Source organism: Scardinius erythrophthalmus (assembly GCF_964197995.2).
Source record: "Scardinius erythrophthalmus genome assembly, chromosome: 25".
Lineage (NCBI taxonomy): Eukaryota > Metazoa > Chordata > Actinopteri > Cypriniformes > Leuciscidae > Scardinius > Scardinius erythrophthalmus.
In genome coordinates this window covers 20,667,385-20,686,671 of record NC_138245.1, presented here as the reverse complement: position 1 = coordinate 20,686,671, position 19,287 = coordinate 20,667,385, and the positions used below count along the sequence as shown (strand labels likewise).

The following is a 19,287-nucleotide window of genomic DNA, read 5'->3' as shown; positions in this document are numbered from 1 at the left end:
CAAAATATAAGCAGGCCAAAAGATTAAATCAACTAAGGCACTTAGTATTCTTACTATTCAGAAACAAATGTGCTATACATGCAGTTTATCAGTTATCACAATATTACATATTTATAATTTAGCACTGAACTCGGTTTTCCGTAAATGTTTGGTGAAATGATAACTTCTTGTTCGTTTTAAGAGCATGACGTATTTGGGTTCTTGGGAGAATGAGGCTGTCTTGATTGTTTATTCCCTATAGTTTTATTGCTAGTTGTGGGAGCTGAGTCTGCAATGTGTCCCATACCATGCTGCGAGCAAAGCCTGTGAACACACCAACAACACCTTGAAGAAACAGCGACTGAGGCACCATCATATAATTTTTACCAGGTGGTAGGCTATACGTCTCTGCCATAGGCTAGCTAGTGTATCAAAGACAATATGCACTATGCAACTGAATGATCATCTGTAAAATATTACAAATAACAGATTGCTACATACAAAATACGTTTTTAATAATAATAATAAATAATAAAAAAAAAACAGTCCAGATCGTATAATTTAGTGACATTTTTTTCTGCGTTCCTCAGATAAACTTAGCGTTCGCTCGGAACAGTTTATCGGGGAAAACTATTTTGCTTTGGCAAGCGAACACAAAGTTTCTCGGGTAGGCTATCAATTCTCAGAAAAAAAAAAAAAAAAAAATTTTTAGAGAACGCAAAAGTTGTATGAGCAAATGCTCTATTGGTTTCTATTGGGAGTTATTATTTTAAGTTTATATTTGGGAACGCAAAAGTTTATTATTTCGGGAACTATTTTAACTACTTACTGCTAACTGTCATTACTGTCCTCATATAATACTTTTAGTCTAAACTGTTACACGAAGTTCCGAAAACAAACATTTGAATATGTCGACTTTCTGTTGGGCATTTCATTTTTTTTATGAGAACTGTGCTTGAAGTTTTCATATTTGCTCTCAGAAGTAGGCTACTATTTTTATTTCATACCCCTGCTGGATTAAAGGAATATGAACAAAGACAGTATCTGAGGGGGTTTGTTGTTGATGTAAAGGGGGCAGGCCATGCGGAGGGACTGAATACTGAAGGTAGGTCAGTAGAACAGATTGCTGCCGATGCTGCTGATGTCGCTGGTCGACAAACAGCAAGTGTTCCTTCGCGATAAATGTTTGTCAGGTGAATAAAGCTTGCTAATTCGGCTCTATATTGTTTTTAACATATAATAGTGAGAAAAAACCAAGAGGATATCGGCCATGAAGAACTTTTCGAGCGCTTTCCGAGCGCTTTTCTTGGCTCAAAGTGAGTATCTGATTTATCCAGCTGAAACAAAGTTACTGTTGTTCTTTAAGTTATATCGTGGTTCTATTTACATTGACTGCTGATAGAATAACGGATAGCCTACATGATTGTTTATTACTCCTAAAAATGTATAGCCTCATTTTGGATTAAATACATAAAAGTATGAGTGTTTGTGTGGGAGGTTATGTAGCCTACAAGAAACATGTTAGGTTATTCTCCCCTCACCTGAGTGTATATATCTTTGCATGTCTCTTGAGAGTTATTGAACATGTTTGTGAATATTCTCTTCTGTTTAAACGTTTTATAATGTCATGTAATGGGTTTTCAGTCTGTATTTTGCACTGTTGAGACCCAGACCCAAATGCTAAAACCAGCTGGTGCAGATAAATTCAAACCTGTGTCCAAAACTGATGACTTTGTTTTGAACTAAACCAAAGAAAAGGTTCTGCTCCAAACAAACCCGAGTTGCATGACATGAGCACCAAAAGTAAAGCACATATAAGGGTAAAAAAGCAAAGGAACTATAATTCTGGAAATTAAATTCCACAATGTGGCATTGAATTTTCTTTTCTTCAAGAGGTTTATCCACGATGGCTTTGTTAAAGTCTCTAATGGTTCACCAAGAGCCAAAGTTTATTCTTTTCGAGGTCTGCACTGAAAACAGAATGAATCAAGAAAATTCCCCTTACCTAACACAATTGGCCGAATTGCATATTTAGAACTCAAGAGTGATTCAGTGTGATTCACTTGACACAAACAGTAAAGACATAAGGTTTTATTTAAAGCAAGTGAAGATGTAGGCCTATTATTTAGACATACTCATCTTATTGCAGATTGAGTCAGCATTGTAATCTTATGATTAACTTTTTTTTTTTTGTGAGAAAAGACAGGCCCCATTGGCAATTCTTTTTTTTCTTTTCAGTTGCAGCTTGATGTTTCATGGTAAACTAACCCTTGTCTGAAATGGACCTGTCTTTGCCTATATTAACTTCTAAAAGGATTTGGTCTATACACTGACTTACTGAAGTAAAATGCTCAGTATACTTACTATATTCTCTATCTTGACCATATCTTGACTATCTTGACATGTTATTATAGTTTTTATTTTGAGTGGAAAATCCCATAACATTATGATTCTGCACACCCAGCAGGTCTGTAAGACAACAAAAGTCTACTATTTTAACTCATGTAAACAAACCTTGGCTACAAGGCTTAAATATACCCAGGCCTGACAAACAACACTGAGTTTTCTACTTGGCTGAGATTAGGAACACTGGAGTTTTTTTCAGGTGAAGAGTTATTTATGAAATCATTGCCATAATTAAAACATATAGTTCTTTATTATTCAGTTCCTTTGTAGCTGTGTTCCATGAATGTCATAGAAGAACATCTGAGCCCTGACTTTAGACTTAGAAAATGGAACTTTTGCTGCAGAAAGAGAGAATGAGACAAGTTTAATAAAATTCATTTTTAAACTTATTTCATACCCATTCTGATAATCTGTTCAACCATTTTGTCAAGTTAATGGCATATTGCATGTTTATTGTAAAAAGCTTAAAGGGAAAGTTCACCCCAAAATTAAAATGGTCATTGTTTACTCACCCTCATGTCCAAACCTGCTTTTTGAACACAAAAGAAGGCATTTCTAAAATATCCCAGTGTTTTTTTTTCTTCATGGGATCCAGTGTTGTTTGGACTCGAACATTATTTAAAATATTCTTCTGTTCCACAGAAGAAAGAAAGTCTCACAGGTTTGGAACGACATGAGAGCGAGCAAATGGCACAGAATTGTAATTTTTGGGTGAGCTGTCCCTTTAATTTGAATGAAGAATGTAATATGAGAAAGACATAGAAAGTGAGATGCAGTTTTGTAGGTTCACATTCTCATGTGCAGGTGTCTCTTTGCCCACAACACGTTGGTGTGAATATGAGTGTGCGTCTGTGAATGAAAATGCGTATGGACAAGCCGCCGCATTTCAAAGTGCTTCCTCAGCAGATTCCAAACCCTTGACCCTCTCCCTCCACCTCCTCTGCCTTTGGCTCTGTTTGCGGTTTCTCTGGCTTCTAACACATCCTTATTACTGCCTTTCTATTGCCCTCAGGATTTGCTGTACGTTCTCAAAAGTATTTCCTGTTTTCTCATTTGACACAAAATCATTATGACATGCAACAACCCATGTGAAAAAAAAGTATTACTGTGAATTTTTTCTTCATTGTAGAAGTTTTTAAAAAGTTTAATATTTTGTAATGCCTTTCAAAGGAACTATCTATTGTGCAGACAGTGACAGATGACAAAAATCTTTTATATTTGTAGCATGTTGAAAAAGGAAGCACAGAAAATTTTACCACTTTATGACTATGGGAGTGGTTGGATTTTCCCAGACCCTCTTAATGCAAGATTATTTGGGACCGTTCAACCACTCCCTTAGTTTTAAAGTTCATAAAATTCTGTCATTTATTCACCTCATGTTGTTTAAAAAAAAGTTTATTAAAAGTAGTCCATTGTGCACTATTTTCCAAATCATCTGAAGCCTTATGATAACTGTGAAACATGCATGCGAGTCATTATTCCCTGATAATATTCCAATCCAGTGAGCTGTAAACTGCTGATTCACTGATTCATTTGATCAGATTTGACTATTTATTTGTCGATTGAATCAAAAAAGGAATTGATTTGTTGTTAACACTTACAGTAAGGATCAATTTGTTAACATTGGTAATCTACATTAGTTAACATGAACTAAGTATGAAAAATACTTCTAAAGCATTTAATAATTTTAATGTTAATTTCAACATTTACTAATACAGTATTAAAATCAAAAGTATCTGTTAATATTATTGGTTACACTTTATTTCGATAGTCCATTTTAGACATTCTACTAACCATAAGTATTTTTTCAACTACATGTCAACTAACTCTCATTGGAGTATTAGTAGACTGTAGTTGACTGTCAGTAGACTGGTAGGTTATGGTTAGGTGTTAGGGTTCGGGTTAGTAGAATAAGTTGACTTGTAGTTGCCAAGTTACTTGTAGTTAGTAGAATATCTGTTGGGAGACCAACAAAATTAGCAGTTATTAAGCAGACAGTCTACTAATACTCTAATGACAGTTAGTTGACATGTAGTTGCAAAGTTACTTATAGTTAGTAGAATGTCTAAAATGGACTATCGAAATAAAGTGTTACCATATTATTCAATGGACCTGAGCTGATATGAATTAACAATGGCAGTTGTATTTTTATTAACTAACATTAACAAAGATGAATTATTACTGTAACAAATGTATTGCTCGTTAATTTACGCATTTACTAACGTTAACTAATAGGACCTTATTGTAAAGTGTTACCAATATGATTATGAATCAGATTGTTTCTTCTATCTCTCATGAGCATGTCAAAGAGAGCTAGGGTGAATGTCGTTTTTTCGTTTTTGGTGAACTGTCCCTTTAAGGTTGATTTGAACTTCAACTTGACCAAAATTTCCATGATTGAGAATAATATGGGTTTAGGTAATATTTAGTTAAATATTTATATTCTAAGTCTAAAATTTACTTTAGATTACAAAGGAATGTTTTATTAGCCGTGAGTGTTTTGACTCTTCTTGCAGACGCAAGGAGAGGTGTTTATTTCTAAGGGTTACAGACTCAAACATCCATAAATAGTCCTTTCAGACATAAGTGATGCAAATTCAAAATGTTGGTGCTACTGTTTTTTTTCCTAAATGCTTGTGGACAGAGAGCTTTTTTACAAACAGGGAAACTTGCATGGCTTGGCTGTCACTGCATTCCTCTATCTCTTTGTGCATTACTGTGTATTTGTGTATTACTGTACTATTACTTCATATAAATCACCCAGATTGGGTGCTGCGTAGTGCCTGCTGCTTTTTGCAAGCTAATTATAAACAGTGATTTCTGAAAATAGTGATAATATCTCTGGTCTTTGGGATGAAATTCATGAGGTGGCCTTGATCAGCACTGTTTATTAAACTTGTTTTTCCGGTTTGCTTATTTTTACAGTTCTGGCTTCCTTCCTCTTCAGCCCTGGTAAGTGCATAACTTGAACCTTAAAAATATAAGCACCTCAGATAATGTCATATTTATCCAAAAATATACACTACCAGCTCAATTCAGAGTTTAAGGTCAGTACGATTTTTTAAAGAAATGAATACTTCTATTCCGCAAGGATGCATTAAAAGTGACAGTAAAGATTGTAAACATTGTTACAATAGATTTCTAGTTCAAATACATTTTCTCAAAGAACAGCAATGTTTTTAACATTGATAATAATAATAATGATTCTTGAGCAGAAAATCAGCATATTAGAGTGATTACTGGAAGATCATACAGTGTGAGTAATGATGCTGAAAATTCTGCTTTACTTTAAAAATCTTACCGACCCAAAACTTTTGAACATTATCTACAGGACTGAGAATGCTGTAACTACTAGTTTACTGCTGCTGTAGCAACATTTGGTTTATAACAACAGCACTGCTCCATTTACTGTAAGTAATCACATATGATAGTGTTTTTTGATTATTAGACCTAATCTGTTTTCGGGAAACCTGCCCTTTGTGTCTCAGCGCTAGGCCAAAGCGATGGCAGTGGCGTGGTGGTGGCCATGTACAATATCAGCGCTTCCCAGGGATCACAGGCGATATTGCAGTGTCATAGTCAGCGCATGGTATGGACCCAAGACCGCCTAAAGGACCGCCAACGGGTAGTGCACTGGGATTTACTTCGTAGTGGCCCAGACCATGCAATGGAACGTGTTTTAGACATGTTTTCTGCTGGAGAGCAGCGCATCTACAATGGCTACAACCAGGGACGCATTAACATGCCCAAGACTGCTTTTAAGGATGGTAACTTCTCATTGGTAATTAAAGGTGAGATACTTTTTGGCAACACAAATGTTACTTAATAATATCACAGTTAATCAATCTCTCTATATGTATGTCCAACTCTAGAAACTGCCTAACAACCACAAACTGCTCAAGTATTCAAAAATAAGACCTATAACTTTCACACATCAAAATAACCAGGGGTGGTGGTGGCGCAGTGGATAAGACACATGCCTTTGGTGTGAGAGACCCGGGTTCAAATCCACTGTGAGACACCAATGTGTCCCTGAGCAAGACACTTAACCCCTAGTTGCTCCAGAGGCGTGCGACCTCTGACATGTATAGCAATTGTAAGTCGCTTTGGATAAAAGCGTCAGCTAAATGAATAAATGTAAAATGAATAAATGTAACCTTCAAACTTCAAAACTTCCAGGCAAAGCCCCAATGTTAATCTTCTAGATAAATGAATGCATTTTGTCTGGGTTCCTTCATTCAGATGTTGCAATGAGTGACAAAGGTATCTACTCCTGTAACCTGCATCATCATTACTGCCACCTGTATGAGTCAATCAAAGTTCAGCTCAATGTCACCAAATCAGGTTGGTAAACTCACTTCATATTTTAGAGTTTTTTGTCTGGCTATTCTTGGCATTTAACCTGCCTCTTGATCAAACGGTTCAAGTTCATGCCAAATAAGGAGATGTCTGACGATTAAAGAATGGAAAGAATGTGAAGGCCGTTTGAAAAGAAAATTTTGCCCTCCCCTCTGTTCATCTCCATTCTCTCTTGATTTCTTATATTTGTAATAATTTTTGAACAGTAATTATATATACATACTCGTACATGCATTCTCAGACACTGCCTTTGCAATTCTGAGGCCAATTTAGTTTCAAAGAAACTTTGCAAAATAGAGCAAAAATAGACAAGGTTTTAAGTCTAAAATCCGTTGTATACAATCAATAGGCTATCGCATTTGCAATTGTGCTGATATTTGGGAAAACAGCTCTCTATTTCCTGTTATAAATATTAAAAACAAGAACTCATACAGGGACATTTTTGCCCCTTATATCTTTTGGTTTTTTGGTAGACATTTTTATTCATTTTGGTGGCACTTTTTCGAGCTCAAGCAGACGGAGGCCCCTTCTGTTGCGAGGCCTGTTTCAAGTGAAACATACCGTGTGTGCTGCATACTCATCCAGCTTTGGTTTTCTCTCAGCACGTAAGGAGAGGCGGTTCTGGGACGGTCAGAAGGCTGTGTATGTGGTTCTGGTGGGCAGCACGGTGGTTCTCCCTTGCGTTAACCGCCGGCCCATCTGGACCGAGGGCAACAGTCAGGAGGACCAACAACAGGTGGTGCACTGGGATCGTCAACCTCCAGGGGTCCGACATGACCGCGCCGATCGACTCATCGACCTGTATGCTTCTGGTGAGAGGCGTCACTACGGGCCACTGTTTGTTCAACGAAAGATGAACATTTCTGCCACAGCATTCTCGCAGGGAGATTTTTCTCTGATCATCTCAGACATCCAGCTCCTAGATCAGGGGCTATACTCCTGTCATCTCCACCATCACTACTGCGGCCTGCATGAGAGACGCATCTTCCAGCTTTCCGTGACCCCTCAGATCCCCCAGATCCCTCAGATCCCTCAGGAACCCACAGATGAACCTCAGTATCTTCCCAATGAAGACCCAAGTAAGAGAAACACACACTTTTTACTTCATAAGACACTACTAGTAAAATAATTGCCAGTTTTGTACACACCTGCTTTTTCTTTATTACTATTTTCAACATTTTAGAATTATGATATGGTATGGGAATAATTTATTTAAAAGAAAAATCTCATCATAAGCAGATTTTTTCAACTACCCTACCAACATTTCATGTAGGTATTATATGGGCTTGAAATATGGGTCCTACACAGGTTTATCCATGGGTTCTATGTCAGTTCTATCTGAATAAGCCCCAGTATGGACAAACCTATGTAGGGCCTATATTTCAAACCCATATTATGTCTACATTGGCCCCACCATTAAATGTTGCCTGGGTAGTCATGTACTGTCTCAGTCTCACAGCACACAAGGGATTTTCCAGAAATTATCCCAAATTATCACAGAAAAGTTGCTGCTGTCAGGAATTCTTGTTTGTTACTTGACTCGTTATGACTTGTTTGCACCTTCAGATTCCTGTAAATATTTTTTTGTGAATGCATCTCTGTTGTTCGTAAAGGGTGTCTAAAATGGTTGTCAGTGGACAACTCACAAGTTGCATGAGGCTAAATGCCAGTGCAGACCACTTAAACAAGTTGGACAATAGAGCGTCCGTCTTCGAGCATGTTCCCGAATATATTTTTGCAACTCAGAGCCCTGGGCATGGGAGTTCTCCTGATTTAATTTGCCTTTCTTTCTCTGTTGATGCTCTTGATTTGTCATTTGCTCGTATTTCCAAGAGAAAGAGGCAAGGGTTGATGCTCATTACTGGTTTAGTCAACACTTGTTTTACAGAACAGTTTTGCATACTTGGTCAGCATTTATTAAGCCAAAGAAAAAACACTCACCCCACTGGAAATCCAATTTTGTTTCTTCTAAATTGAATTTGTGTTGACTAAATGATAAACATATATTTATAATAAAGAAGAGTAGGAGAAATGGATGTAATCACAAGGCATGAACTCAAACAAACAGTCATGACCTAAAATAGTCTGAGGTACGTCTGAAGATCTGGTTACCCTGGTGTCTGGGTTCACGTTCATTAAAATGCAGCAGTTCTCTTTTAAAGCTCATTCTTCTTTTGCTTCAAGCATGCTTCTTTTTCTCTCATTTTTTTTCCTCGCTCGCATTCCACTGCCGCTCCCTCTCCCACTGTCACAGCTCGCTTTTTCAGTTTTGAGTTCTGCTCTGGTTCGGATCATTCGATAGCCATATGTTTTCCTTTGAGGTACTGCCAGGCAGACAGGAGCAAAGTAGGACAAGAAAGTGCTTTTTTTATTTGGATAAGATGGGGAGGTAGATGATGTGAACTGTCTGGGAGATACAAATAAGGAAGGAAATATACGAGGCAGAGACGAATCAATGCATATTTTTAACAGTGACAAAGAGAGTTGGGTAAAAGAAGGGTGGGGATTCTGCAGGAAAAAAAGCACTAATAAGAGAATGTGGGAAAGTCATTTTCTATGGTAAAACTGTTTCTACTGGACCTTAGACTACACAAACCTCAGTGGAATCTTGTGGATAACTTTTGGGCAAGAAAGAAAAGAGCTAAACACTTTCTGCACTGCTGAATTCATTATTAACAACTAAATATTTCTGCATTTGCAAAAAAACTTTGGGCATCTGCAGTGATGCAGTTTTTACACTGTGCTGTTTTGATTTGCAGTGTGAGTGTCTGTATTTTGTTTTGTTGTCAGTTTTGTCTTGTCTCCCTTCCTTGACTTAATGGGACAGTTTTGACATCATTAATCACCCTCATGTCATTTCAAACCATTATGACTTTTTTTTTTTTTTTTTGTCAAACACAACATTAAAGGGATAGTTCACTTTGAAATTAAATTTTGGTATGTTTTAGCTTACCTCAAGGGCATCCAAGATGTAGGTGTCTTTTTTTCCGCAGTAGTTTCAATTTTGATATTTTTAGGTCAAACCGTTCTTGTCTGTCAGTCATTTAATGCAGGTCTATGGTCACCCCCTCAAAGAGCATGCACAGAGTCCAAATTAAAACAATTCCCCATCGTCCAAATTAAACAATTCCCCATCGTAAGTACACATTGATGGCCTAAGACAAGAAACGAGCGGTTTGTGTGAGAAAACGAACAGTATTTATATCGTTTTTACCTCTTGTAACACCTACATCTTGGATGCCCTTGAGGTAAGCTAAAACATACCAAAATTTAATTTCAAAGTGAACTATCCCTTTAAAGCTTTAAAATAGATTTTAAAAAAGCTATGAAAATATCATCAAAATAGTTCAAACAACTTACGCACATTATTCAGAGTATTATGAAGCCGTATGATAGCTTTTATTTTTGCACACTCCAAAATTTGAGTCATAAATTCAAAATAAATTTTAGAGCAAGTACATAACCAGCCAGTGTCCAAAACTATCTGCTTGCCTTAGCTCAATTCAAAACGTTAAGCTTGTAATACTGTTTTTAATTCCAGTGGTACTGGTGGATTTCCACGTGAAATTCGAGCATGTCTTTGCAACATTACGTCACATCATTCTGTACACATAAAGAAGGTGTCTCGGCTAGTAGGCTAAATGGCGTGTGATTATGTTGGAGGTGGAGATTTATAGCCTTTTCTCACTGCACTTGATATAATTAAACTTATCAATTTGATGGCGGATCCAGAAAGGTTCAAACGACAATCACCAGTGACAACTGGAGATTCACCCGTTGTAAAATGCAAAAGACTTTGTTTCGAACTTCGGAGTGGCTACAGAAAAAAAGAGACTGCAACCGGGCCCATGCGAAAACAAGGATAATATCGGAAGGGCATTAAATGTAGTCACACAGTGCTGATGTTGTTAACATTAATAATTTGAGAATAAAGTATAATTTGCACAGTTTGACGTGATATGATAAGAGATTGTTAGATTTAATCAGTGCGATTTACTGCAATGCTTTTTTCCCCTTAGTTGGTCAGAATAAAAGTGGATGTTACTTACGTGTTCAGATGACATTTTCAGGTGAAAATTCTTATGTTGGTCATACTTACAAAAAATAGAATCTGTGATTCCGAATGACAGTATCCACACCGGCGCGGTGACTGACAGCTGCACATTCTCCTCAAAACATTGGATTCATCCATGCTGTGCCGTGCCGAGGCACAATCCAAGTAAAGTTGATCATTCCGCAAATAACTGCAATTGCAGATGGCAACAAAGAGGAAAAACGACGGACTGCAGCTTTAACTGAAAAAGTCTCACTGAAAAAAAATCTCCTTTGCATATTTGTGAAATGAGTTGCAATGACCATTCAACGAATGAGTCTTTTGAATCATTTTGAATCATTCTTTTGATTATCTTTTTTAATGAATCGGCCAGTCTGGTAAATTCACACCAGTCTGAATTATTCGATCATGAGTTTTCAAGTTCAAATGATCCATCTGCAGTAGTTAACAGCTCACTGGAGGGGAAGATAATCAGTGAAAAATGACTCAAAGCAGAAGCACTAAACAAATCGTGTGATGCTTTTAATGATGATCGAATGTTCATTTGTGACTAAACTATTCCTTTAAAGTGTCAGATTTCCTCAAGACACCCTTAGATGTGTTTTGCTAAGTTGTACAGTGTACACTGCAGCCTGTTTACAAATGCCAGTCTTTTTGACTTCCGAGCTTTTAACTGTTGCTGCTTCTCTTTGTGGTTTGACTTATTTATCTGCTATTTTTCCCCTCTTCTGTTTCTTAAATTTTCCTCTTTATCTGTCTTGCCTGTGTTGTGCTCTCTCACTTCTCACTTATAGTCTTCTCCTTTTTTTGGCCATTTTTTCTTTTTAAACTACGTCTTCATCCTTTTTGGAGTTTTTTTGGACAGCGTCTTGTTTATCTGCAGGAAAAGGGAAGTTTACTTCATCTGTAAAGCATCTGGCCAGCTGTAGCTAGAGCTCAACATTAGACAGTAAGCCATGCATAGGGAGGAGACTGTTGTAGATTTAGGTCAGCCCACCCTCAACATCCCCTCATTCCCCCTTAAACCTTCCCTCAACCCGTTCTTAAACCAACCGAAATGTGTCAGTCCTTTTCTCTGTTTTATCTGAGCATGAAGAAAAAGACAACTATCTGGATCCAGCATAGCCATTACATAAAGTTATTTCCTTTTTGGACTTTCCATAATTCTGTTTATCCTCTTATGGTCCAAAACTGTTTTAAACCAGGTGGTTCCAATCATGTAAATCACTCGCTTAAAGCTTTCACGAGGATCTGGCATATCAATGATTGTTTAAAAGTTGCAAGGTTTGAGTACATTGATGTTCCCCTAAGGTCTTTTAAGCAGGAGAGTCCAAGACACGTCCCAGTAGAAGTCCTGATCTTGATTGTTTGGCCCATAAATGCTTGGCTTTTATCATGAGCCCAAACTCAGTATCATCATAAACATGACTGTTCTTGAATACATCTGTTCATGGACAGTCAGGAAATAGTAATAGATTGTTTCTCAAGATCTGGGAGATGTCTTGTTTCTTTTGAGCAATTATTATTATTTGTGGGTCCGAAGCTAAGCAAAACACATCTTTGCAACATAACCATAAATAACTGTTAGGGAAATACTATTGTGAAGAAGCCTCCTTTGTGGTTTACCAGAGGTGAAAAATACAGAAATGAATGTATTTCTAAATTTTGTAGTTGCCATTTCAGAAAAAAAAAACTTTTAATAAAGGTAACAACAACGCAATATTGTGACAAAACACACTATATTGCTCTTTAGCACGGCTCTAGACTGCCAGTAACCAGTCATATCCGGCTTTTTATGAGGTCTTGAAAAACGAGGGTAGAAGATCCTTCAGCTGTTACTGATTACAGTAATCCACCATACGATATTAGCCTGTGTTCCCCTCAATGCTGTGGCTTCAAACATGCACAATAAGCAGTTAAGATTGAGATTACAGGGCAGAAACTGTTATTCACACAAGTAACAATTACATAATGGGTATGTTTTAAGCAGTAGTAGGCAGAATTGGTTTGTTCTCAGAGAATTGGTGGTACATTAGAAATATTACATTTCAAATATCTGTATTTGGGGGTATTAACATATAAATAATATCAATATTAATATTATTACAATTTAAAATAATTGTTTTCTATTTCAGTATTTCAGCATTTACTTCAAATAAAAATATTTTGTAACATTATAAATGTCACGTTTGATCAATATAATGCATCCTTGTTGAATTAAAGTCTTTTTAAAATCTTACTGACCACAAAAGGTATATATATAGCTTTTATCAACCATGAAAAAAGCTTCAAAAAAATGTATATAAAAACTTCATAGCAATAAGATCTCTAGAAGCAAGAATATCGCTCTGATTTTCAGCTATGGCTCTTTTGCAAGATCCAAATATAATAGTCTCTGAGTGATTTTCCACATCTCATAATATTTCTTTTCTAAGAACTATGATGTCATATTTAGTCATCTCCTGTCGTCATTTTAGGCTGCGTGTCTTTATTATGTCTGTATCATAGACGAAGTGGTGCAACTTTGGCTTATTTATCTAATTTATAAAAAATTTCTGTGGAAGCAAAACGGCAAATTCACTCAATAAACTAAACCACATAGTACCTCCCCATTTCCCCCCATTCCTCCCTCTGTTTTCCACCACTCTTCTTATTTAAATCCATGTTTTACTGCCAGGAGAGAAAAAAAACAGTGGATCTCATTCTGGCTGAAAAACACGTGGCAGTTTCCGGTCTTTCTCACAGAATCTTGACTACAGTTAAAATAAACAAGTGCACAAACTATGCTGCTGAAAACCAAGTATTTACATTCGCATATGATATCTTTGTCCAAAGCAACTTAAAATGCATACCTTTAATGCATTCTATCTTTATGTGGGTTTTCTGAGAATCAGTCATGACCTTGTGTTGCCAACATATCTCACCTCCAACATCTGTTCAGCCCTAGCGCCATCTGTGCTGATTCTTCAGTTGTCGTGTTGTAGATATCCCTATAAATCCAGCTCCAGTGAATATCTGGAAACTTTATTTTATAATAAATCAATAATCTAAAAGTATATTAAAAGTACAATTCAAAAGATCAGTTGTTAAGATACTCTTCAATAGGTTTATTATTTGCTCTGTATATTTTACATTTCCTTATATATATTATTACCTTCTTTCACTGTTGAAGTTATTTTTGTTGTTTTGGAGTTTGGTATTTCAGTTATTTTTCTCTGAAATTCTGTTTAATAGCAGGTTAATCATTATTTTATACTTTTTTTGTAGTATTTTATGTAGTATATTTAATATAGTATGCATTCCATGTAAACTAATGTGGAGCCGAATAAAGAATAAATAGCTCAGGAGCTTGGATGATAATGGTCTCATTTAAAAAAAAAAAAAACTTAAGGCATGAAGTCAGAATATGATTATATCTGTAATATATCTCCTTCTGAAGTGCTGAGTTGTGCTTTTTCACAAAGGATCTCTATAACCTTAACCTTAAACTTAAGCTTTATAGTAACACAGGGCCCTCTGCTGGTTACTGAAAATGACAATAAGGATCAAATTCAAGGCCAAACTCATGATCATTTTCTCTTTTAGACACCAATATGGTGGAAGTGCCGCCGCATGTCATCAACGTCATCTTGCCAGAGCAAAGGAGTCACTTCCTGCAGCAGCTCGGCTACATCCTGGCAACTCTCCTCGTACTGGCCCTTATCGTGTTGGCTATCGTTCTCCTCACACGTCACCGGAAAAGACCAGGTTTTTACCTTTTATTGGTCCCTTCCATCTGTCATTTTGCATTTTATTGCTCATTGTATGGGTCAAAATTATCGATTTTTCTTTTATGCCAAAAATCATTAGGATATTAAGTAAATATCATGTTCCATGAAGATATTTTGTAAATTTCCTACCGTAAATATAAAAACCCTTTATTTTTGTGAGTGAATGCAGCACAATCGCGAACATAAATGAACAACTTTAAAGGCGATTTTCTGAATGTTTCGATTTTTTTGCACCCTCAGATTCCAGATTTTCAAATAGTTGTATCTCGACCAAATATTGTCATATCCTAACAAACCATAGATCAATGGAAAGATCTTTCTCAAATTCAAAAAACAGACCCATGTGACTGGTTTTGTGATTTATGCTGCACCTGATTTCATATTTGCAGCTAATTAGTTTTTTTATAAAACGTAGGCCAAGATTTTGATCCACGTAAAGTTGAAAGCCCACCGCTACCGACGGTGACGTATGTGTGAGTACCCACTGATGTTAAAATGCCATCTGTGAACATTAAGCATCAGCTGTCCTGAATAAAACATCCACTGTCCTGATATGTCATACATCTAGGGGCCACACATCTTGTGTTAAGAAAGAATGTGAGGGAAGCATTTCAGAGGTGAAGTCAAGCAACCAAGAGGAGACCAAGTTGGGTGAGTTTACTTCAGATTTCCTCTCAAAATGCTGCACCACCTTTTAAAAGACTTGGCCAATTTTTTTCTGTTTGTCTCCTCAGACTACAAGAACAATCTTCTGAAGGAAGCTGAAATGTCCAAACTTTGCTCCCCAAAAGCCATTGACCTGGACAGAGGTAAAACGGACCCAATCATGATTATTTTCTGTCGTCCTTGTCTGAGAGGTTTACAGGCCTATTCTAATATGTAATTCACATTGAAAAATAAACCCCAAACTTAAGTGCATGAAGACAACTAGACACCAGACAACTAGTTATCAAATGTGATTCCGTTCATACTACACATATACCCTCATTCACAGGTTCATATAAAAATGATCAAATTGCATTCATTAACTACAGACTTTTACAGTACATTGTTAGTTCTTTTAAACTTTCTATTCATCAAAGAATCTTGTATATAAAAAAGTGTACTTTTTTGCACCATTATATAAAGTAGCAACCATTTTCAACTGTGATAAATAACAAATGTTTCTGGAGTGCAAAATGATTGTGATATTTACAAGCATATTAGAATGATTTCTGAAGGATCATGTGACACTGACAAGTTATTTTATATTGTAATAATGTTTCACAATTTTACTGTTTTTTTTTTACCAAATCAATGCAGCATTGGTGAGCAGACGAGGCCTCTTTTAAAAACATTAAAAAAATCATACCAACCTCAACATTTTTTCTCTGCAGAGATGGAGAAGCCATCTTGGAAATAAGCGGTACATTGCCACTGGCTGGTCCAGGGGGAGATTTGGAAATCTGGAATTCTTGGAAGAAGAATGAAATATGGAGAGGCAATGAAATAAGACAAAAGAAGGAGAGAAGGACACAGTTGTATAATTTTTTCTGACTCAAGATCCTCTACATTTTTGGCTCTTGTGAAGCTCGCTGGAAGCACCAGAGTCTCATCATCAGCAGTATTTTGGACAACTGATATATCAGACTGATGGCAAACAACTAAAACGACAAGCAAAAAGCTTAAAAAATGCAAGAATATAGTCTGCAATTTTTTCCCGAATTTGCCCAATGCTGCCACGCACGCTATGAGTGAGAAGTAAACGCACCCAGAATTATGTGTCCTGAGTGTCAAAATGTTTATATTGCTGTGAGATTTGGGCAATGAAAGGTTGAGGAAGAAGGAGGAAGAACCTTCTTATTCATTGTGGAATCAAAAAAAAATGTAGAACAGTTTTTTTTTTTTTACGGATTTAGTAATGTTTTGCAGAAGCAATTGGTACATCACAAAATAAATTTTTATTTTTTGTTCATATTTTTCAGCTTCTCAATAGGTTTAAGCTGTGCTTTCTGAAAGCTACAATTCATAAATCTAGCATTCTTTTATGCAGACACCTTAAACTGTATTATATGAACAGCATGATTATTAAAAGGTACTTTTTTGTTTCTTAATGAAATCATACTTGGTAGACAGTTTAGACAAAATATTTCATATCGTAAGTCTTCATAATATTCTAGACCAATTTAAATCAGTATGTTTTCTCATTTTGATATTCTTTTCCTCTTACTAACTTTGTTACCACTAAAAAGCTACATTCCCCTTAATGCATAACATTTCCTATCAAAATCATCTGTATTCTGTCATCTAGAAATACTGTCTGTTATCACTTTTTTCATGTTATCATTTGTATATTTTCATGTTTACTTTTTTTCATGTTACAAACCTTACTAATTGCTTTTGTCACGGTTTATTTGAATATTCTTGCATTTAATGTATTTGTTTTCATCCATACCGCTCTATGCTAACAGGCAGCTTTGAGGTCATTTGCAACAAACAATTAAGTGTGAAACTGATGCTAATGCATCAAGGTAACTATACAACATGAAAATGATTTAATTTGAACAATTATTAAAGGTACACGATTTAACTTTTGGCCCTCTAGTGGTTAAGAAAACCCTGCATTTTGCGGAAAAACATTGTTTTGGTTGTGCTTTGCCTCTGCATGAATGTGCAGTTGAATATGGTTCTTTCTCATAAATAAAAAAGAGATAGATTATCCTTCTGCTCATAAAGCATTCACTGCTAGGCTTAAGAGATATAACCAGTTTAGATGGAAAGAAAAGCCAAGCCGATGTCGATTCTTGTTTTATTACAAGGTCTGTTGTGTTCTCTTTTTTCCAGCAGACTCTCCTCTGTTCTGCTTTTTTTAAATGGGTGATTTAAAAATTTAGCGTGCTTTCTTGCTCATTGTGACAACAAAAGTAGCTCCCACACCATACACGCGTCAAAGTAGCCAGAGCAACTTTTCTCTATTTGCAGATATGACAAGACACACACGGGTGAGTGTATGTATGCAATTTCCCACGAAAACCATCCCACTTGGTCTAAAATTTATACACAAAAATACGTTTTGGAAATTAATTTAAAGGGTAACTCTCGCCAAAATGCAACCTAGGGTCTTTTTGTTAATCTACCCGAGGCAAACTTTCGTTTAAAAACATAATTAGAATGGAAACTCCACTTTTAAGTTTGACCGTATTTTCGTTTTCGGTAAAATTTCTTTTTGAATGGGAGTGCTTGGGGCACTTCTATGATAGCATCAAAAATCGCTATTTTTAAAGCTACACTGTGTAATTTTTTAAGTTGATTCTTAGCAAAAAACACTTTGTTCTTTCAAAATGATATGTGCTCATTAATGTGTAATTACTTCTACCAACTAATCAAGTATTCTCGTAAGCGTAGAATCTGCCATTTAGAATACATACGAGCGAGTCGCTCGAATGGCGGCAGCCATGTTGCGCCTCCATCTTGAAAATACATTAGCCAAAGAGGGACATACCTGGAAATTCAAGCTTCGCCTTTCGCGTTTTTACACTCAGTGGCACCGTGACGAATGCGAGGGGGAGATGACTCGCGACTGCCGGCAGATTTGAAATAATACAGCCACCGTCCTGAGTTAAAACGCCCTCGGAATGGGAGGGGCTAGAAAGTAATATTCAGTTGGTAGTCATAAACAATTTCACCGCTAGATGGGAGAAAATCCTACACAGTGTAGCTTTAAAACACTAAGGCGGCTCGACACAACATGAAACTTTGCTCAAAGTATCACCAGGGGCTCTTCACATTAACTCGAGCATTGAGAACATTGTTTGTGTGCACAGAGTTTACTAAAAAGAAAGATTTTGAACAACTCACTGTAGCTGTGTCCACCGGCATTTTGTTAGTCAAAAATAGTCGATCTCCGAATGCGAATGAACTGACTCTGAATTTTAGTATTGCTTCTTATATGAGGATCCTTTTTCAATACAAGGTCAATATTGATTTTCACTAACTACAAAACAACAAATTATCCATGAATTTATATGGAACTAAGCTTTAGGAGCTTTCCATCTTTACTCTCCTCCCTGTTATGTTGCATTGCATCGACTATTTTTGACTGTCAAAATGCCGGCGGACACAGCTACAGTGAGTTGTTCAAAATCATTATTTTTTAGTAAACTCTGTGCACACAAACAATGTTCTCAATGCTCGAGTTCATGTGTAGAGCCCCTGGTGATATGATACTTCAAGCAAAGTTTAATGTTGTGTCGAGCCTTCTTAGTGTTTTAAAAATAGCGATTTTTGATGCTATCATAGAAGTTCCCCCAAAAACGCAATTTGACCGAAAACGAAAATACGGTCAAACTTAAAAGTGGCGTTTCCATTCTAATTATGCTTTTAAACGAAAGTTTGCCTCGGGTAGATTAACAAAAAGACCCCAGGTTGCATTTTGGCGAGAGTTGCCCTTTAAATTGTTCATTTTGAACATAAAAAGTTACATAGTGTACCTTTAATATGGCTATGCATTGCAAACATTTCTAGCTTGCTCAAATCAGTTATTCACTGTGTACAGATATATATACAGATTATCAAGGTGAAGCAATTCTTATGGCCATTATGATGATTAAATGACACTCAGTCACCCTTTTAATTTCCTTAAAGGCTCCAAATAAGAATGTGTCGATGTTACATTGATTGAGGTTCCAAGAGGAATTTGCTGGGTAGACTACGGTGCTTTTGGTACATGATGCCATATAA

The 19,287-nt window shown here is 36.4% G+C and overlaps 1 protein-coding gene across 2 annotated transcripts; it reads left to right on the top strand.

Moving 5' to 3' along the window:
* The first annotated feature begins 1,024 nt into the window (after positions 1-1,024).
* On the top strand, positions 1,025-17,783 carry mxra8a (matrix-remodelling associated 8a). Of its 2 annotated transcripts, XM_081357739.1 has the most exons (11): positions 1,025-1,084; positions 1,223-1,295; positions 5,311-5,337; positions 5,874-6,176; positions 6,628-6,729; positions 7,347-7,823; positions 14,384-14,545; positions 14,984-15,041; positions 15,137-15,219; positions 15,303-15,377; positions 15,945-17,783. In XM_081357739.1, the coding sequence occupies exons 2-11, from the start codon at positions 1,250-1,252 to the stop codon at positions 15,968-15,970; spliced, it is 1,359 nt and encodes a 452-aa protein (XP_081213865.1). In that variant the 5' UTR covers positions 1,025-1,084; positions 1,223-1,249; the 3' UTR covers positions 15,971-17,783. The 2 variants fall into 2 exon arrangements, with proteins under 2 accessions (XP_081213865.1, XP_081213864.1); XM_081357738.1 differs by lacking the exon at positions 1,025-1,084 and having other exon boundaries at positions 1,099-1,295.
* The last annotated feature ends 1,504 nt before the right edge of the window (positions 17,784-19,287 follow it).